The 22064-nt window shown below is 33.6% G+C and overlaps 1 protein-coding gene and 1 pseudogene across 1 annotated transcript; one reads left to right on the top strand and one right to left on the bottom strand.

Annotated features, from left to right (window-relative positions):
- Window positions 1–13265: 13265 nt before the first annotated feature.
- Window positions 13266–15584, top strand: LOC115956959 (annotated as a pseudogene).
- A 1623-nt stretch (window positions 15585–17207) lies between these two features.
- Window positions 17208–19974, bottom strand: LOC115958609 (aluminum-activated malate transporter 10-like). The gene is made up of 6 exons (XM_031077036.1): window positions 19410–19974; window positions 19158–19298; window positions 18745–19017; window positions 18519–18637; window positions 17864–18007; window positions 17208–17767 (listed from the first exon to the last, which is right to left on the bottom strand). Exons 1-6 carry the CDS (start codon window positions 19750–19752, stop codon window positions 17282–17284), a joined length of 1506 nt encoding a protein of 501 aa, XP_030932896.1. The 5' UTR covers window positions 19753–19974; the 3' UTR covers window positions 17208–17281.
- Between the last annotated feature and the right edge of the window lie 2090 nt (window positions 19975–22064).

Below are 22064 nucleotides of genomic sequence, written 5' to 3'. Positions count from 1 at the left end.
GATAATAAGGGTCAGAGAAAACATGATAGGCAGACACTAATATTGGTCGGTTAAATGAGTTGATTTTGTTAATGAATAACATTATTCTATTCATATAAATTCAGACCATATATTGAAAAAGTTCCCATATCATGTGCGATCACACCAGAAACCAGAATTATGTTGTGGCTAGCTTTTATTGATTAGGAGGGGGAGTGACCTAATTTTTTATTCCTCCCTTTAAAGTAAGTTGTGCCGTGCGTACTTTGTTTGCGAGTGTGCCTGACGTAGAGAGAGAGAGAGATGACCTAATTTTACCCAATAGTGTTCACACAAAATATTTTCTTGAGTCACGACAATTAATGTGTAATTGAGTAATTGTGCATCAAGAACATTGTCGAAGTAAGGGGTTTCAGTGGAGCACTTAGCAAAGCAATGCATGACTATTGGCCATGTAACATGGCTCATGCTTTGAAAATTAATTACTAACGTGGCATCAATCTATCAAACAATATACAGTGTATATATGTATATATTTGAGATTGAAAGATTTGAACCTTAAATGACTTTATTAGAAACTCTAAAAAGTGTTAATTGAACTATAAAATTTTTAACAATATGTTGACATAACTGATGTGGAACTCCTTGTATGAACTAATGCAACATGGTTCACAATTTTGAGTCGTGGACCTAGTCGAATGCCCACTATCAAATAGCGCATGGCTTATGTTTTATATGAAAAGTAAATATCTTTCTAGGGAAAGTTATTAGGTATTTCAAAGTATAATGATGTAGTACGCTCTCTTCTCATATAAATAGTGAATTCCAATATGAATTGAATTAATATGAATCATTATTATATGAGAGAGAGAAGTACAACGTTATTGTACTTATGGAGTAGTGAATAATTACTCATTCCCATGATTACGTGAAGGTGATTGGATCCATGGGCACCTATAACAAAGAATAAAAGAATAAAATAAGGGCATCAAAATAGTTATCAAGTAGCGGTGATAGGCAACAACATGAGACTCTCTAATGTCTATGTTAGAAATTGTTTCATGATAAAGGAAGTTAGAGTTTCTTTTTTCTTTTTCTGAATGAGTCAATTGTACCCTTACCTTTTACTGGTTCCCCTTTTATGGTTGTTGTAGGGTTTTTTTTTTTTTTTTTTTTTTTTTTTTTTTTTTTGAAAATAAGTATAAAAGCCAAACTATTTTATTAGTTAGCCAAGGTTTTGAAATTATTTTGGTATCTAATAAATCGAGTGCAGAGAACTCGATTTTGCTATGTGAAATTGCACTTGGAACTCGAGTGTGAGACACTCAATTTCCAAGTGCAATTTCACAGAGCAAAATCGAGTTATCTGCACTCGATTTGTTAGATACCAAAATAGTTTCAAAACTTTGGCTAACTAATAAAATAATTCGAGAGATTTGATTATTTTGGGGGGAAAAAAAAATCTTGTTGTAGGTGTGAATTTCGCCTTATTCTTAATTTGTTGGAAATTAAAATTCATAATGCGGTAGAAAATATATGGCCTGTTTTCGTAACTCAATTCTTAATTTTCATAACTCATAACTCAAAAATGATGGGACCTATAGCAAAAAGGTTGTTTGGGAAGTCCATAACTTTGTTTCTATCACTCAATTATTTGATTTTTGAGTTATGAGTTATGGAAACTGAAAACACATTTTGGCTATTTTTAGTTTCCATAACTCATAACTCAATGGCAATATTGTAATTAAACACACATAGGGGACCCACAAACAGTACTCAGCCGCACCTTTTGACTTCTTCTTTTTTTCCTTTCTTCTCTTGGGTTGGTTTTTTTTTTTTTTTCCACTGGTTCGGTCTGTTCTAGGTTTCTTCTTCTTCTTTTTTTTTTTTTTTTTTCTCCTTATTCTTTCACTAGTTCGGTCTTCATGTTCTAGGTTTTTTTTTTTTTTTTTTTACTAGGTTTGGTGAGTTTGGGTACTGAAGAAAAAAAAAGTTGCATCGAGTGACAGGTATGAGGCCCATAAATAGTGTGAAAAATATTGAGTAATAGAAAGTGAGTGATAGTGCCAAACAAACATGGTATTTTAGAGTGATGAATGATGAGTGATAAGTGATAAAAATTGAGTGACAAAAAAAAGTATCCAAACATGGGGATATCTTCTTAGGACACGGCTTGTGTCCAGTGGAAATTTCCACTGGACACATTGGATGGTGGACACGAATCCATCATCCAACATGTCCAGTGGAAACTTCCACTGGACACAAGCCAAACCCATCTTCTTACACAAGACCCCATGATTTTCACGGTCAAATCCCAAGAATTGTAGGAACACACTAAGGGATAAGTCTTTGACGTAGCTTGATTTCAAGAATATCAAGCTAGGTTTGCTAGTCAGCTACGTTATTCGGTCTTGGCTTGTCCCCAAGGTTCCTCATCACCATGTGGTTGAGATGCCACATTATCATTTGGTCGTGATGCTACATCACCACCTTGTCATGGTGCCATGTCATTATGTAATCTATTAGCTGCCTCCCATTCCTAAGCAAAGCTCGATTGCTAGGCTTGGTCTTGGGAATATTATCGTTTTATGTTTAGGTGGTTATTTTTGGAGATTTTGGCATTTTACCTTAATTTTTAAAAAAATTGTCAATATGCCCCTGTTTGCAAACTATATAGGGGCGTGTCCCTGTTTCGATACTCGATTACCCTAAAATCAAGTTATGCCCGATCAAACTTAAAAAAAAAAAAATTTGCATGGAACTCGAGTTTCAGGAAATCGAGTTCCATGCAAAAAAATTTAATAAGTATGATTGCCCCATATTCAGGGAGCTCTATAGTGGCGTTTTTAAGCCCTATAGTGAAGTTTAAAAGCCCTATAATGGCGTTTTCTTGCAAAATTTTATTATAAGTGTCATCACCTTGTTCAGGGATCCCTATAGTGGCATTTTTAAGACCTATAGTGATGTTTTAAAGCCCTATAGCGGCATTTTTCTGCAAATTTTTTTTTATAAGTCCCCATACCAGGTTCAAGGAACCCTATAATGGCGTTTTTAAGCCCTAAATTGACGTTTTAAAGCCCTAAAGTGACGTTTTAAAGCCCTAAAGTGACGTTTTAAAGCCCTATAGCGGCGTTTTGGAACTCGACTTCCCTAAAATCGAGTTCCATACATTTTTTTTTTTTTTAGTTTTATTAGGCATAACTCGATTTTCTACGAATCAAGTATTTCATTGAAACTCGATTTTATGGTAATCGAGTATTGAAACAGGGGCATATCCCTATATAGTTTCGAAATAGGGGCATATTGCTAATTTTTTTAAAAATTAAGGGCAAAAGGCTAGAATCTCCGGTTATTTTTCCTGAGAAACTCAAATGTAGCATTAAATGCTTTTATGACACTAGTTTGATGTGATTTGAAATGGACTGCCTTCTTAACTTCTCATGACACGTGTGCATCTTCACCCTTCTGCATTCATGTTGTCGTTTCACAAAGTGCCTTTTCCTTGTTTTGTCCTCCATTACCGATTAATTTTTATTCTTTCTTTCTTCTCTTTGTCATTTTCTTCAATTGTTTCACTCGAGGACATTCGGTTGGAATTTTTTCATTTGAGGTTCTACTATGTTTGTGGTCATTTGGGTTATTTTTCAAAATTAACGTCATTTGTGGGTTCTCTTTGCCCATATTTAGGGTTCTTTGGCTTCCTTGGGTGAAATTGTTACCGTCCTTTCATAGAGTTAGAGTTCATAATGCACACATCACCCTTAATCATTGATTCTTTTTTTTTTAAATTTTTTTAAATTTTTTTTTGTATTCTAATTTTGAGTCTTTTAGGGTGGTGTTAGGTCCACTCAATGGCATTGGGTCTACTTGATTCAAATGACACCCTTAGTTTATGCTAAGGGTGGCAAAGTCTGACATGACCTGTGAATCCGACCCAACTAACCCATTTATAAATTGGTCACGGGTTGAGATTAAACAGGTTCGAGTCATATTCAAGTTGACATGGTTAACCCGTTTAATAAACAGGTCGGGTTCGTGTTCAGCATGCGAACCCGTCTGACTCATTTAGCTTACAAAGTTATTAGTTATTTTGATATTATTACTTAATTTATGGTTGTTTTTACATGTTTACTACTATATTTATAGTTGTAATTGTATTTTAATTTTATATACATGGGAATTGATAAAGATTATATTGATTAAGTATGACCTATTAATTAAATAGATTATAAAATGCGTCATTTGTATTGACTTTTACATAACTTATTAATTAAACATGTCAGGTCGGGTTGATCTGTTTAATAAACAGGTCGTGTTCGGGTTGAGAATTCCTAACACGTTTAGTAAACAAGTCGGGTTCGGGTTAACTCATATAGCCGAATACTCGTGACTCGACATGACATGAACCTGACCCACGAACAGGAATTGCCACCCCTAGTTTCTACACCAAAAAAAAGGTATTTCTTTTTGTGCAATTATGGGTGGGAGTCCCTTGATTGGGACAGGATCAAGTTCATTCATTTTCATAGATTGTGGGGGAACTCCCTCCAAGGCTAATTAGATATCACAGGATACTTCAATGTTCTTTACTTGGGTGTCACTTTTTATTGACTCTTGGTATTCCCTTTGCAGCGCTTGACATGCACAAGTTGAACAGTGCTAAGCTTCAATAGATCGAACAAGCACCTTTAATAGCGAGAATAATAAAATAGTGGGGAGCAATCCCAACATGAAAGCTTCCAAGATGACCTTCTCAACTAGTTTTTTTACATGGAGTGCATCCCTATTGAATGGTTCCATGTAGCCTCTTAGCAACTCTTTTTAATACTAATTGATTGATAGAATTAACTATTTTTAAAGCCAAGTTGTTAATTAGATCTATTATGATTAGTCCTTGGTTAAACAATATGTTAGAGTCATATTTTCTATGTATTAGCATATCATTTGACAAAATGCATTTTACTTGTAATTGGGTAGATCTAAGATGAGTTTAATGTATCAAGAAGTATGTTACACAAACATAACAAATGGTATCATTAAAGGCATGAAGATTGAACTAAAAAACAAGTGAAGAAAAGCTGAAACAGTGAACCTTGACAGTAGTCTTGACACTAGCATCTATCGAGACTTCATAAAAAATTCTCGACACAAGTTCGATCTATCGAGATCTACGATTTCAAAATTCTCAGATCTAAATTTTGGCCCATGATGACTTGGATTGCTAGGGTTTTGTTCACTAAACCTCTAGACGATATAAAAGCTTTATTTTAAAGTCATCAAAGATACAGAGACTCAATTAGAGAACTTATACACTCTGTGAGAAGCTACTGTGTTTTATGGGCCTTAGGGTTTTGTAACTAAATGCTTCTAGATCTTTAACGTGCCTTGGAGTAAAGAATTTTGCAACCAACAAAAGTCAATCAGTTGCTGGAGCTAGTCACGTACTAGGATTCGTGCAAAGGAAGAAGTCTCTATAAGATTAAGTCTAATTGGGGATTGGAGTAAGTTTTCAATTGTAGGTAGTTATTTTGGGATAGTCCAGGCTAGTGGTAAGATTTCTTATACTTGTAACCGCTTGATTCTTGATTAGTGGATTCTTGGGAGTTGTGACCTAAAAATCACTTGATGGGGGGTTTTTGTTTTGCGAGAGGTTTTCCCCATTCATCAACAAATCACCGTATTTATTTATTTTCCCTTGTACTTAGTTTATTTGGTGATTTGTCTATGCCTCCATGATTTTCTTTTTATTCTTTGTTGAAGATTTAAATACAAAATGAGCTAGAAAAATTTTCTTCTTAAACAAGAACCATATTTTTGTGATTAGACCTCAAGATTAGCAAGATCTAGTCGAGGGTAAGTCTTTGAGGTAGCTTGATATTGAGGAGGTCGGGCTGGGTTCTCAAATCAGCCCTTCTTCTTAGTCTCAAAAAGTAATATATTTCATTCGTAAGTCTAATAACCATAAATGTGTGTTAAGACATATATGAATCATGTTAGGAACATATTTCAATATAGAATTGACTAATCCTTTGACAAAACACACTTTTCTTGTAATTGGGTAAATCTAGGATGTTTTTAATACTTCAAGGAATAAGGTTTCAAGTCCAAGTGTTAAAACCATGCAAATCTATCCAAGAATCAAGTAAAAAAGTGCTAGATTTTAAAGTTTGACAGCTAGCTCGACAGATAGCATCTATCGAGGTTTAAAGGCAGCTTTTGCCCGATACTCGACAGTTGCTCGATAAATACCCTATCTATCGAGATTTATGAAAATCAGATTTTCAATTCTAATTTGCATCCAATCCGTGTATACATGTTTGAGTTTTCTTTTCTCACAACCCTAAACATATATAATGATTATTTTAAGGGCCATCACAGCTAATGCAAGTGAATGCAACTTGATACAAAAGTTTTTCACAAGCATATTATGACCGGAGACAATTTTCCCTAATTCATCTTTCTCTTCAAGAAGCCGTTGCGTTTGTACGCCGTAGTATTTTGTAACCAAAGAATTTCATGATCTTCGTTGTGTTGATGAATTGATGAACTTTGCAGCCAATATCCTTCTCAAGTTGGTGGTTAGTCACGTACTTGGATTCATGCATCGATTGGTTAGTCACGTATTGGGAGCCGTGTATTGAAAGGAGAGATTGTCACCATAGAATAAGTCCAATTGGGTATTGGGGTAAGGGTTCAACTGTAGGTTAGTATAAGGTATTGAGATTCATTTACTTATAACCGCTTATTGTGATAATAGTGGATTCTCGGGAGCGGTAACCTTAAAATCACCCGGTGGGGTTTTTGTCTTGGAGGTTTTCCCCATTTTAAACAAATCACCGTGTCAACTTTATTTTCTGTTGTATATTAATTTAGTTGGTGATTTGTTTGTGCTACCACGCATATTGCATGTTAATTGGATTAATTAATTAACTTAGCTAATTAATTGATTAATTTATCATAAGGGGTCAATACATTCTTGGCCTATCAATGTGAATGTGAAATATTAAGATAAAAAAGAAAATTTATAAAGAAACTACAAAAATTACTAGTCTTGTGTGGATTATATGATTGGAAAAAAGAAAACTACCTCCATAGTTATGACTTATGAAAAGAATAATTATGATTATTCAAACAAACGACCTTTGATTATATATTAACTCAAATCTTTAGTTTTATCCCCATATATGAGCAGTTGCAAGTTGGTCTCTTCAAGCAAGTAGGTCTTTTCAATCCTCATATTATAATATTTTATTTCATTTGCATATTTCATTAATTATTATAAAACTATTATCATGATCCTATTAATTGAGACATTATTAAACCCACTAACTAGCAATCACTTTCTTTGAAAGTTCTGCTAAAAGAATGTAGTGCATTAGCATAAAATTTTTGACCTTGGCATTAGCATAAAAATGGGAAGAAGTTCCTGATGACTCGGCAACTGCTATAACAATAATAATAATATATATATAATGCTGCTTCAAAGATATCCACTATGGGTTTTCTGTTCTGGTTTTTCAAAATCACACTGTTGTGATAACATTTTCTATTATTTTAGTTATTAAAATTCTCATGGCAAAATTAGGTATTTCGAACGATAGCCTCTTCTATTGCGTTCTTAGCAGATTTAATTTGGTATGTGATAATGACTTAATATGAATATAAGATGGATTGCGCTTAGGTCATCCCATTAAAATAAAATGTTTTGAAAGGAGACCTGAAATATCAGATATAGTCTGTGGCTTACTTACAAGTATTTCCACCCATAAGTGATTTTCTCTGTTATGCTTGAAAATCACGGACAACTTTTGCTAGTCACAATGTTATAATCACTATTCCGATAAGCCTTTTTTTTCCTAATTAATTTTTTAGTTTTAAATGGCAAAATTAGGTCATGATGTAAAACCCCCTAGCTTTCCAATGATATCATCCTCTATTGCATATTCTTACCTGATGATAGGATTGATTCCACTTTTGTAACCCTTTAAAATAATAAAATGTGTTGAAACTTCTTCTTGTTAAAACATGAAAAGCGACCTAAAGTATCAGATAAATGTCTCAATAGCTCGTATACTCCCAAGGGTGTTTCCGAAAACTACTCCGCTATAGCTCTTTGGACTTTGGAGGGACGTTTCTGGAAAATAGATCTTGGTGAAGACCAGAATTGGACTTGCATCGGAAAACCCATCCGAGCCTAAACAAAAAAGGAAAAAAAAAGATATAGATCGTAGTAATAGCAATTTGTTTTAGTCCATTATGTGTTTCTGACATGAACCCAATCTAACCTGATCTTGATCAGGACAAACCATTGCTGCACCCGACTGGCTCATCAAGCCTTTAGTATAAACTTTTTTTAAAATTTATTTTCAACATTGTATATTAATTTTTTATATATTGTAGATAAAAATACTAAGGGAATTTTTTTCAATTTGACAAATAATTCTCAAATATAAATGCTTTTAGTGTCAAATCTACTACTAATATTAAGTAGTTTTTTGTGAGTCCATTATAAATTTTCTTTCTAATTATTACTATTTTCTTTACCTAACATGTTATATTTTATTCTTAAGGTTTTATTTCTATATATTAAGAGGATTCAAAAAGTTAGTTATGGCTCTAAAAAATGTCAAAAATATTCACAATCTAATTAGATAATCTTTATTTTTAAAAAATAAAAATTGAGGTTAAAATTGTAATTCAAAAAAAAAAAAAAAACTACTAGAAACATTTTTCCTAAAAATTAGCTCATTCTCTATTTGAATACATCTCATGCACACTTGATACATTTTTTCCTTAAAAACTAGCACACACTATCTTAAAAATTCATTTCTGTGTAACCTTACTAATAAGTAATAATAGATAAATTCAAATTGAAAATTACATTAAACTAAAAAAAAAGAAACCTCATCACACGTGTGGAGCATGTGTGATGAGACTAGTATATTGCAAGAGTTTGGATTAGTATTTTTCTTTTAACTTTTTTACTTATTTGCTTATGTGCAACTTTTAAAAGCCTCTCATTTTTTTTTATAAGTACAACCATATATAATTGTTTGTATCATACAATATGTGATATTTATCGTACAATACACATATTATCATGTTCAAAAAAATTTGTATCGTAAGAACGTATCGGTAGCACTCAATTGTTATTTTACTTAATTGAGTCCAATAAAATAACATGTCCACAAGGTTTATAGGTTTTTTTTTTTTTTTCACAAAATTTGGAGTACACACTTGACACTTCACTTTCATATTTGTAAATTTCTTTTCCACACTATAAATAAGATATTAAATGAAAATATAATTTATTTTGTCATTATTGTTATAAGTCTAAGAAGCTAGATAGCCAAGAAGAAATTTATAAAAAAAAATTATTAAAATAAAAGAATAAGAAGATATAGTAAATGTTGATGATGATGAAGAAATATTCAATGAAAAAATATAAATTTGCAAGATAACAAAGGAGATAATAACATTGACTTAGATGATGAATACGATGAAAAAAATTATTATTTTGGGTAATTTGTTATGTATTATCACTTTTGAGTTTAATTAATTTGAATGTATGTGTTATAAACAAATGTTAGTTTGATTTATTTAGTTAACTTGTTAAATATTATTACATAATTAAGTGATGATTAAATTAGTCATTAGTTGAATATGTTTTGAATTTATAATGAATATACCCTTTATATATGTATATCTATAGTTTGTGTGTGTATATATATTGGTAGGTGTTTGTGTATTTTATGATATACAATACGATGCGATACACGATACAATTTTCCAATTTTCAACAAATAAACATAAATAGGCTTTTAGCAAAAAAGGTAATCCAAAATCACACTTAATTTATAGTTGATTTTAATTGTATTTCATATTTCATGTATAATATGTATGTGTATTTTTTTTTGGATTAATTATTAGGCCAATAGACTATTAGAATTAGTTATCAAATTATAACTTAAGGATTTATGTATTATTAACTTTTATGTTCCATTATTTGTATTGAAAGAAATAATTGTTAGGAAATTTAGACCCCGATTGATAGAATTAACAAGTATTAAACCCAAGTTGTTAATTAGATTTATTATGAATAAAACTTGTTAAAACAAACAAACATTAATATCATGTCAAAATCATCCAACGAAAAAATAAATGAGACAAGATATAATGACCCAGGAAAACTAATGAAACAAACTAGTTTCACAGTAAAAAAACCTAAGTGGAAACCCTCCCGAAAAACAATTCACTATAGTAAAGAGAAGTTTCAGATCTAGTATAAAACATTTATCCCTAGACTCTACAATCCCCGTAGATGAACTTACAGCAGAAACCTTCTACCACTTCAGAACCTCTGAACTCTTCAATATATGAACGTCACCCTTTTTGCACAAATCCCAGTACATGACTAATCAATGATGCATGACTCTCAATACGTGACTAACACACCAACTTGAAGAAGATGTTGGCTGTAAAATTCTTCACTTTATCAACAATGAAGATCAAGAAACACTTGGTTACAAAACCCTAAGGCGCAAAGAGAATAAGACATCGGTCACCTTTTGGATGTGTTCTCCTTGTATTCTCTTACGTGACGGCCTCTAAAATAATTCTTATATATGTTTAGGGTTTTGAGAAAAGAAACCCTACACAAATACATAAGCATGGGCCAAAAATTAGATCTGAAAATTTGAATTTTGTAATTCTCGATAGATACCTCGATAGATAGCTATCTGTCGAGACCTATTACGAGCTATCGAAAGGTGTCGAGAAGCTATTGAGCCTATCTATTGCGAGCAATCAAGAGCTATTAAGGGGACAGAAAGTTGCTCGATTGATCGACCTAGCTATCGAGAAGTATCGAGATTGCGATAAAAAGAAGCTGAAGAGCTCGATAGATAGCCTAGCTGTCGAGAGATGTCGAGCAGCTATCGAGCTTTAAAAAATCAGCACTTCTTCACTTGTTTTTTGGACAGATTTGCATGGCTTCAATACTAGACTTGAACTCTTGTTCCTTGAAGTATTAAATACATCCTAGATCTACTCAATTACAAGTAAAGTGCATTTTGTCAAAGGTTAACCAATTACATAAAATAGTGATATATGTTCCTAACATTGAATCACATATGTCCTAACAATCTCCCCATTTGGCAATTCGTGACAAAACCACAACAAACAAATGAACATATGAGAGAAGTCATAAATCACTCAACTTATACTCACTTGTTGAATACTAGGGCTGTCCAGATTGATCCGGTAACCCAATCCACCCGAAGAACCGACCGAACCCGACCCGAATTTGGCCGACTCGACTGCTCCGGTGGATCGGTGGCGAGTCTTCACCACCAGAAACCGATTCCGACGGGTCGGTTTAGGTTTTCCTCCTCTAAAACCCGAAAAACCCGAACCAACCAAAAGATTTCTAGATTCCGGCAAAAATTTCCAGATCCCGACCAAAATTTCCAGAATCCGGCGATTATTTTCCAGAATCCCGCGAAGAAACCCAGATTTCGGCGATATTTCCCTTAGATCTAGTGAGATTTTGACCGGATCTAGAGAAATCTCATCAAATTCGGTGATATTTTTGCCGGATCTAAGGGAAATCTCACTGGAATCTGGAAAACTATCGCCGGAATCTGCGTTTATTTGCTGGATCTGTGTTTTTTCACTGTTTTCTCGTTGTCTTCTCAGATTTATGACTTCGACCGACCCGCCCGCCACCTGTTGATGGTCTGAACCGTCCGACCCAATTACTCTAGCGGGTCGGCGGCGGGTGCATTTTTTTCTCACCCGATTCCGGCGGGTCGGTTCCGGGTTGGGCATAAACCCGACCCAGACCGACCCGTGGACAGCCCTATTGAATACAATAAAATCTATTATAACACAAACTCTTGAAAAACTTTGCAAGAAGAGAGTTTATGGAAAATAAACTTTGACAACCTGTATTTCTGAAATACTTTAAACAAAACTCATCAAGGCATCTTAGTATGAAATAGAAATATAAGATTGCATACAATATATAAGAAACATGTGTATAGAGATAGAGAAGAAACAACACATGTAGAGGTAGGTGAAGAAGACATACATAATCATATATATATATATATATATATCAAAGATAAGCACAATGTATGTAAACATGGTCACAAGACCGGTGTACAAGAAGAAAGAGACAAGCACTCCCCCTAATAAGATGAAACACATCTCCCCCTTACAGAGGCATGTATTTCTCCCCCTAACATGTAGAATCTTAAAAAAAGAAACCACAAAATCTCTACAATTTCTCCCCCTTTTTGTCATGATTGACAAAGGGTACAAGAAACTAGAAAGCTTCACCTGAGAGACATAAAGATGATCAAGGGGGCACAAGAAATCAATATAAATGCATGAATGTAATGAAACAAGATGCTACGAATGACAAGATAATAGAAAGATGCAAAACATGTGAAATACAAATCTCTCAACAAGAAAAAATGTCATGCTAAAAATGGAATATAAATCCAACAATATATATCATACATAGTTACATGCTTAGCATTATCCACAAGTTGCTTGATCGGTTTTTCCCTCTCCTCACTTGGGAAGAGTTAATACACAACTAGTTAACTACTCCTTTCGGATAAAATTTAGTTACAAAATTGGTTGTAACTTAAAACTACAACCTTACTCAATATCTTTTATTAGAGGTAAATTTTGATAAATTCACCATTGGATTACATCTTCTTCTTATATCCTCCATGCTTGCAAAATTTCTAGAAAATTAAAAATCAACAGCTATATTATCAATAAATTATTTAAATTACAAGTTTTTGTAGTTTAAAATTATGCATAAAATATAATCTTATAGATCATATAGTAAATAATATTTGATTATCACAAAATTTGACATATGTATTAAAAACGTAAAGAACATGCAATCTAGTGGTTAGATTTTCAAAATATATAGTAATGTTAATAATATTGAGTAAGATTGTAACCTTAGGCTATAACAAATTTTGTAGCTAAACTTTGTTCTTTCCTTTATCCAAAAAAAAAAAAAAACACCCTAATATTTCTAAACATCCCAAGACGACGCCGTCTCCTCTAGATTTTTTGTCATCTGGGTATTCAATTTTTCATTTTCGATCAACCACCACGAAGTTAATTGTTTTAGTTGTTTTGGTTTATCTGTCTGTGTGTATTATTTGAGGTTTTGAAGTGGAACCCATCAAGCCCATAATCATAAAAATCCAATCTTGGTAGATAAATTGAATATTCTGAATCAAAGAAAAGAGTGGATGATGGCAAATCTATATGTAAATGCAGTGCCACTAGCGGTTCTGAATAGGAACACAGAGTGGTTCACATTCTCAGGTCCTTTCAATCCTTATCCTCCTCCTCTCTTGGCTCCTTTACCTTTCAATCTTTGGCTGCCCTCCTGGCATGGCTTGGACCATTGTTAATCTCGCCCACTTTGTTGTACGTTCATATACTCTCTCTCTCTATTTTTGGGTTTTCATTAAAAATGGTCTGTAGAGAGGGAAAATTCCCAATCTATCACAAGTTGACACATCATATTACCAAGTCTATAAAATACAACCAATAACAAAGCGCCATGTATTGCTACTAGGTTTTGCTATCACTACTCAAAACCCAACGGAAATTTGCCAAGTGTCATTGAATTGGGGTATAAAATGCATGCAAAAACCAATCACGCAACAGCATGTGTAAGCGATGACATAAGCAGCTCTACGCGTGTAAGCGATGACATAGGCAGTTCAATCAGGTGCTGACATGTGTCACCTTGAAAATTAAAACATTTCAGCCAATCAAAAGATGCCACGTGTCTTGGAAAAAAGTCTTAAGCTCCTCCAATCAGATTATGACACATGTCACCAATCAAACTTTGCCTCGTGTCGCTCACCCACCCCCAAACTCTTATAAATAGAAGTCTTCCTAAGACATTTCAACACACACCAAGACATCTAGAGCACAAGCAGCATCAAAGAAGATTTAGAAGCACTCAGAAGTACAAAAGTTCTACAGGCCTCAAGAACTTCAAGAACTTTAACCTCAAAATCGAAGAACATTCGAAACAAAATCATCCAAACGATTTGTCTAGATCCTAAAGTTTGCTGGAATCAAGCTCAAAAGCCTCCAATAACCTTAACAAACCATAAATCAATGAAGCTCTACGGATTCAAGCCTCTAAAGCACCGAGGAACTTCAACCACAAACTTTCAATAAAGAAGAACGCACAAAGAATACATGAAGAACATGAAGAACGTGAAGAATAAAGAATTTCTAACAAGCTCATAACTAGAGATTCATTGTAATTTCTTTTCAAAGTTCTTCGATCCATTCCTCAACCAAATTGAAGGATATTTTGTGTTCGAATCAAAATCACATTACTACAATTCCAATCAATAAGTCTTACAAGGAGATCGAATCAGATGATTTTTCTTTTGTAATCACAGAGAATTGTACCACATATTCATCAATACAAATTTACATTTGTGAAACTATTTTACTTGTTTGATTTATTTTAAACTAGAAATTTAGTTGTACATGGTCATTTTACATGTGGGTTTGGTGTTGAAGTTCATGATTGTGTTGTGCTGTTTGATTTTGGTTTTTTTTTTTTAATTATTTTTATTTTAATAAAAGAAAGGATACCAATGTTGTGAATTGTTTTATTTGGGCATGTATTTTGGTTGTTTGTGATTTTGATGATTTTGCATTAGTTATTTTCTTGATTGCTGAGTAGGGGTTTTAGGGTTTAAGATGGTTGGTTATTTGTATGTTGTGGTTGAAGAGAGAGCCAAGTTTGTAAATTTTTTCTTGTTTGAAATTGAATGTAGAATTTGCTTGATTATTGGCTGTGGAGAAGTGGGTGTTTGTTGGATTTCGGATTTATGGATGGGTAGAAAATGAGATCAGCCTTTTGGATTATTAGCTGTTGATGATTTTGGTGCTTGCTAGGGAAGGCTGTTGCTTGAATGATGATTTTGTAGTTCTTGAAAATCCCTTATCAAATGAACTGTGTATTTTGTTAGATGCAGACATTGCTAGCATGTATTCCTTAAGGCTTATAGCCAACTCACAGCCCACGCTGGCTAGTTAGTTCTATGAATCTATCCTTTTAACCCCAAAAAAAAGGATGATTGGTCCCCACCCCAACCCAAAAAAGAACCAGTTTTTTGCTCTACCCCAATCGCCCCTTCAAATGGTGGAGGTTGAGGTCACGGGTTCAATTTTGAAAGGGTATGTGAATTGAATTTTTATTATTTTAAATTCACTTGAGACAAGGCCTAGTGGCAAACCAAGAGCCTTTATTTAGGTAAATATCTGAAAGGCTTAAGTTATTGGTTTATTCTTCTGCATTGTGAGTTTATGCCTTTCACTGCCAGGTTAAGTTGCTTCACTTCCCTGTATTGCATGAATTTATTATGTTCTTGTACCCTCCAGGTCACTTACCACTTCTTCCACTGGAAAAAAGGAATTCCATTTGCTGAAGATCAGGGGATCTACAATGGGCTGACATGGTGGAACAAATAGATAATGGAAAGCAGCTCACACGCAACAGAAAGTTCTTAACCGTTGTTCCTGTTGTGCTGTAAGTTTACTTCTATGAATTACGCAATACGTTCAAATTTGTAAATTCAATTTTCTGGAGGGTGTTAATTTTATAAGCTTATGAAGATCTTGTTGTTGTCAAGTAAGTTGACGTCAGTTTTTTGCTGTTAATTTTGGTGCTTCATCAGGAAAGTCTTAGTTCTCTCTCTCTATCTGCATGTGTGTGTGGAGGGTGATGTCCATGACACCTCCTCCCTTTGTAAGAGCAATGTGGAGGGTGAGGTCATGGGTGCATATGCTTCAGTTTTTTGGAATTCAATGAGTCATGCTAGGCTCTGTAGCGAGTTTATTATTTGTTGGAGACACTGGCTTGAATTTTTGGAATTTGGTTCCAGGCTATTTGACATGGATCATTTGGATGGAACAGAATCGAATCATTGCTCCTTTGAGGATATTGAGAAATCGTTGGTTCAATTAAAAAATTTGTGCCAACAAACTCTTTTTGATTGGTCTCATTGTTGGGGTTCCTCGGATTATTCTTCTATCATAGAGTTCCTCTTTTCTCTTAGAATGTCTTTTGATTTCTCTGTTTCTTTGTTTTTTTGTTGTTTTTTCTTTGTTCATCATTGTGTACACCTTGTATTTTCTTTCTTTATCTTTTATCAATAATATTACTCATATTACCTATAATAAAAAAAAGGGTTCAAGGCCCCCCAATATGTGTGTAACACCAATAAAAAAAAAAATGTCCTAGACGGGTTACACATTTTTATTTGTGTCCAGCGCATGCTTTAAAGAGTTGATTCTTTAACACCATCGTTTTTTTATTGACCATCCATCTGTCTTCAATATTCTTAAGTAATTTCATTTCTACATTGTACTCTGTACAGACTACACAGCAGATATTTAGAAGAAAAATTTGTCATTAATAAGTTAAAACTATAATTTCCTCTTGTTGCAAAATCATTGCAAAGGAAAGTTAGTCGGGAGTTTTTGATATTTTATTGTACAATGACCTTCCTGTTTTGAGTATTTTTTTACTTGTTTACCATTGCCCTAATCACCAAAATATTTTTATGCAAGTATTTATCATTGTTGATGCAGGATGGAAGCCTTAATGGGCTCTAATACCAATTCTGATGTAAGCTCGTTTCAATCTTTTATGAGATCTTGAAGAATTCTTGAATAGAGTTTGATTTTCAGGTTGAGGTAGGGTTAACCGGTTAAGTAATAATAATGAAAAGATTTGGATCTTGAATGAATTGATGGTTGTTTGGTGTCAAAAAAGTGAATAGGACAAGAAACAAAAAAAAGATAAACCATAGGCAATCACACACTAGGAAAGAGCCCTCAAAGTTTAAAATAAGTTGCTGGAATTTTATTGAATTCAGTCTCTTTATTTCTATCTTTTGTTGAATACATAAAATAAAAGCTTTTTTATATGCTATTGCCAATACTGCTTCTACTGGAATGAACATGACTCAAAACATAAAAATAAGATTCATGGGCGGAGGGAAAAACACCAATGCATTAGAGAATGAACATGTTTCCAATACCTACGGCAGCTCCCTACAAGCCCACTACAGAATGTTCCAGCAAATCTGGAAATTACCAAACTACCCATGTTTTAGTAAAACTTTATTAAAAACTGAATCAACTACTTTCTAACCCAAAAAAAATTATACTTAATAAATTGTATGTTTAGTTTAGTTATTCTAGTATTCCAGTAAATCCTGATGACTCAGACCTTTGGTGAGGTCTTCATGGCTTCATGATCTTGTTTATCTGAGGTGGACTTGTTAGTGGGTTTCTTTTGTTTGGAATTTTCATCCTTTGCAAGCTTGAATTCTGCCAGGCCTGCTAACTGGTCTACTGCATCGGCAATTCCTTCAATTCTTGCAGCAATCTGAATCAGCAAATATACTAAACTGGCCATTGGGAAAACATCCATGAGAGATGGTATGGCAGTTTTTGGGATAGTTTCTCTGTTGGCCTCATTGGGAGCTTGTAGTGTTGACACTGTGGGTCCAATGAAAGAATTAGGAACAGAGTTCAAGGAGTCCTGAAGTTTTTGTACAGCAAAGTTCATCTCTCCAATTAATAATTCTATCTTGGATGATTTGGTGAGAGTTTTCATTATAATGACCAATTCTTTCAGGACCTCTGAAGAATTGGTGCTCAATAGCATGCATACATCACTGAGATGTTTCTTTAGGTAGTCTGGTGCCTGTGGCCAAAAAAAAAAAAAAAAAAAAAAAATGGAATTAATATTACAAGAAAATTAAGTTGCCAAAGTATGATACATAAAACCAAAGTGTTCTACCTGAATTTCTGAGTTTATGCAACTGTTGAGAGCCTCAATGCAATAAGCACAGTTACGCATTGATGCGCCAATCTTGAGGTATTGTTTCCATGGATGTCGGAAGTTGAATCTGCCATGTGCAGGTTCCCATCTTGCAAAATTGGCCTGTACAATTGAATTAAAAAATTTATCAACCTGAGTACTCAATAGTTATCTTATCGCTAGCAAATTGACCCACTAGGATAGTTAGCAGCCTACCATGACTTCTTCAGTTGCCTTAGAATTAAGCACACATTTGTAGCCTTGCATTCTCTTACTAGGACCTTCCTCAGTTCCAAACTTAGTTTTATTATCTTTGAAGCATTCGCCTACACATCCTGAATTTCAAGTTGAAAAAGTTTTTAAATGTATAATTTAGATTTGCTTGAATAAGGAGAATTCATATATATTGAGTGTTCAATCTATGATCTTTGTTCATGCAATAAGCACAGTTACGCATTGATGCGCCAATCTTGAGGTATTGTTTCCATGGATGTCGGAAGTTGAATCTGCCATGTGCAGGTTCCCATCTTGCAAAATTGGCCTGTACAATTGAATTAAAAAATTTATCAACCTGAGTACTCAATAGTTATCTTATCGCTAGCAAATTGACCCACTAGGATAGTTAGCAGCCTACCATGACTTCTTCAGTTGCCTTAGAATTAAGCACACATTTGTAGCCTTGCATTCTCTTACTAGGACCTTCCTCAGTTCCAAACTTAGTTTTATTATCTTTGAAGCATTCGCCTACACATCCTGAATTTCAAGTTGAAAAAGTTTTTAAATGTATAATTTAGATTTGCTTGAATAAGGAGAATTCATATATATTGAGTGTTCAATCTATGATCTTTGTTCATGCATACCGTCCAGGGAGTCAGCAAGTTTTTCCAGGTTACAAACAATCAAATCGTGTAGCCCACTGCCAGCCCAAATAGGACAGAAGACCATGGTTATAAAAATGCATAAAGATGTCCCAATGGCAACTGTCGACAATCTTTGGTACGCCAGCTCAAACAATCTGTCCACTCGGTAGCCGGAAACTGTAACTAAGCTGAAGGTGAGGATGAAGATCATGGCACCATAGTCAAATCGGGTTTTCACAGATGGAATAAATCGAGAGAAAGTTGTTGCTGAAGCTGAAAATAAGACAAGTGATATATGTGTTAGTATTTTGGGCAGTAGCGAGTAAAGAACTTATCAAATAAGATAACTGATGTGTTGGTATTTTGGGAAGAAGTATATAATAAGCAGAGAAATTTTCAAAGAAAACACACACCTAGAAGGAAAACCGAAATTCCAATAATTATGGGTTCAAAAGTTTCCCCCGACTTGTTTGCAATCCACTGAACACCTAAAGCAAGAGATCCAGCAAGAAAAGTCCCTGTTGCTCTATTAATGCATTTACAGAGTGTAGCACCTGCGCCATAATGTTGTTTATGTTTATAGAATTAGACGTTGTGATTATAATAAACTAAACCATATTTGTCAAAAAAGAGGAAGAAAAAAGTGCCAACTGCCAAGTACTAACCCACTGTCGATTCAAAAACAACGACAACAGTCATAACTGCCCACATAGCATTCCCTCCAACACCTTCATACAAAGGCCTCATATAGTAAAAAAATGATACAAGCAAAAGGGACAATCCTACTTTGACACCATGGATGACCTTTTTAGGTTCAGCAACTCCTAAATTCCAAGCCTTGTATAAGAACCTCCAAATTTTCAAAACTAGTCCACAAAGCAGACCTTTTAACCACAACCATGCCTTGTTCACTAGCTGATCAGATTCTGGGACTATCACGTTCGATGTCCCATCAGGTACATTGATCCGCCATTCCAGTTTCCCTGACACTTGCTTTGCATTTGCCATTTTGGACAATACTTGGAAAAAATTATGGAAACTAGGAGGTTGGGACAGTATTACGGTTCTCTAAGCCAGATGGGTTTTGCAAGAATGTAGAATTGTAAGAGGACTTGCTTCTAGGGGGACTTAAATGACTTTCAATGGAAGAGCTAAGCTTTCTTGGTCTGTGTTTCTTACTTGGCTAGCTAGGCTGTTGTGGTCTACGTACTCACAAGTCAAGCATATATATTTATAAGGTAGTCTTTGTAGAGACACTGGAAGAGGGGTTTGATACATTGGTGGCTAGATCTGCGATTACTTCACTACCTTTTATAGGAGAACAGAAGAGAGAATATGAACTAAAAAATTAGTAAGACTTTTGCCAAAGGCTCATGACATTGTGGTTTTAAATTATGAATTCAAATCAACAATGTGTTAGTACTTTTGTCTTTTTAGACAGGTGGATTATTTATTTGCACGGATATATCCTATTATTAATTTAGAGGAAAAAAAAACACACACAAAATATACAATATTTAAAGATACAATGTTTCTTACATTGAAAGTAAAACAAAATTATAAAAGGATGCATAGGAAGTAAAGTTTGCTGATTACTAAATCATAAAACTAATATTGCTAATTGAAGGGAAAACTAGCTAGGATTAATTCTCCCTTGACAGCTGAGGCCTGCTCAAATCAGTAGTGCTAAGTCATTACACCACCAGACACCATGGAAGTGTAACCTTAGCCTGCGATTGACTAGTTTTGCTTTGAGTAATCAGCATTTCCATGCATTTTTTTTTTTTTAATGCTAATGCTACTACAAATTTAAATATAAAAAACTTATAATTAATCTAATATTGCAATGAATGTGATTAGTTCTATTTTAACAAAATATTAAATGGGTGTTTAAATTATTTTTTGAAATTGGTACACATCATTTTAAAAGATTTATGTATTAAAATTTATAAGGGTCATGTTAGCGGATATCCTTAGGACAATAATTAATAAATTATTGATATAATTTTTATGGAAAATATAAAAAGCACTCAACAAAATTAATTACTTTATCTTTTTTTATAATATATTTCTAAAAATAGTTTCTAAAACAATGTCTTTTTTAGGGCATTCTTTAAAATTTCTCAATTTATAATATTTCTAACATTATATTTTTTTCTTCTAAAAAAAAAAAGTTAGTTATTAAAGAACTTAAATCCAGCGAAAATTATTAGGTACTCCCGAAGTACCATAAAAGCGTACTCCCTCCTCTCACATGAATGGTGGGTCTCATCATGAATTTAATTAGTGGAACTCACTATTCATGTGAGATTTTTTTTTCTTCTAAAAAAAAAAAGGTTAGTTATCAAAGAACTTAAATCTAGCGAAAATTATTAGATATTCCCGAAGTATCATAAATGCGTACTTCCTCCTCTCATATGAATAGTGAGTCTCACCATGAATTTAATTAGTGAAACTTACTATTCATGTGAGATGAGAAAGTATGTATTTATAATACTCTGGGACAGGAGTACACCATAATTTCCCGAGAGAGAGAGAGAGAGAGAGAGAGGGGGGGGGGGGGGGGGTAACCAATGCATTCAAATCATGCATGCACGCGCAAAACTCTAGTTATTTAGTAGTCTCAATCAAATACCTGAGAAAGTCAAAACATAATAGTGCTTTCATTTATGATATGATCTTAAAAGTTACTACATGCTTTATCTTTAAATTTTTATTTTAGATAAATCTAGTGTAGCCAATGAAAAATCTTGCTCTTGCAAAAAAGTGTTCATTCAATTCTTGTACAAGTTGTACTAGTGTCTGCTCTAGCTAGTGAAGTTCGAAATGATTCTATAAAATGGAAATTAGAGCAAGAGAAAACATGATATGTAAGACACAAAAATTGGTGGGATTTTTTAAATGAGTTAAATTTTTCTGAATAACATTATTCAATTCATAATTTTTTTTTTTTGATACATTAATGGTTGAGGTTAATTAAGAAAATTTAAACTCTAAATATCTCCGTTGGAAGTACCATAAAGTGCTAGTTAAGCTACAATATTCTTAACTCAATTCATATATTTTCAAACCATATAAATCACTTTCCTTGAAATTTATAATGTGTGCATGTACTCAAGATCGGCCCAATAAAATTTAAGGTCTAAGGTAATAACTTTAAGTTAGATATTTTTGTGCATTTATATATCATTTAAATAATATTCATTTAAGTTTCCATGTTATCAATTTATTTTTTCTTATTGGTTAAAATCTATTCTTCTTGCATTTTTAGATGCAAGATTGCTAATAAACATTTTGTATTTAAATTTTTTTCAATTTAT

The sequence above is a fragment of the Quercus lobata genome, chromosome 8 (genome assembly GCF_001633185.2).
Source record: "Quercus lobata isolate SW786 chromosome 8, ValleyOak3.0 Primary Assembly, whole genome shotgun sequence".
Taxonomy (NCBI): Eukaryota; Viridiplantae; Streptophyta; class Magnoliopsida; order Fagales; family Fagaceae; genus Quercus; species Quercus lobata.
This window is presented reverse-complemented; position numbering and strand designations above follow the sequence as displayed.

Bases quoted from the DNA above. Each gene is read 5' to 3' on its own strand.
- LOC115958609 (XM_031077036.1), bottom strand. From the start codon at position 19,752: ATGGCAAATGCAAAGCAAGTGTCAGGGAAACTGGAATGGCGGATCAAT. The intron at 19,299-19,409 runs GTTAGTACTTGG...ATTATGGCGCAG, and splicing joins TGTTTTTGAATCGACAGTGG to GTGCTACACTCTGTAAATGC. The intron at 19,018-19,157 runs GTGTGTGTTTTC...TCTTATTTTCAG, and splicing joins AATTTCGGTTTTCCTTCTAG to CTTCAGCAACAACTTTCTCT.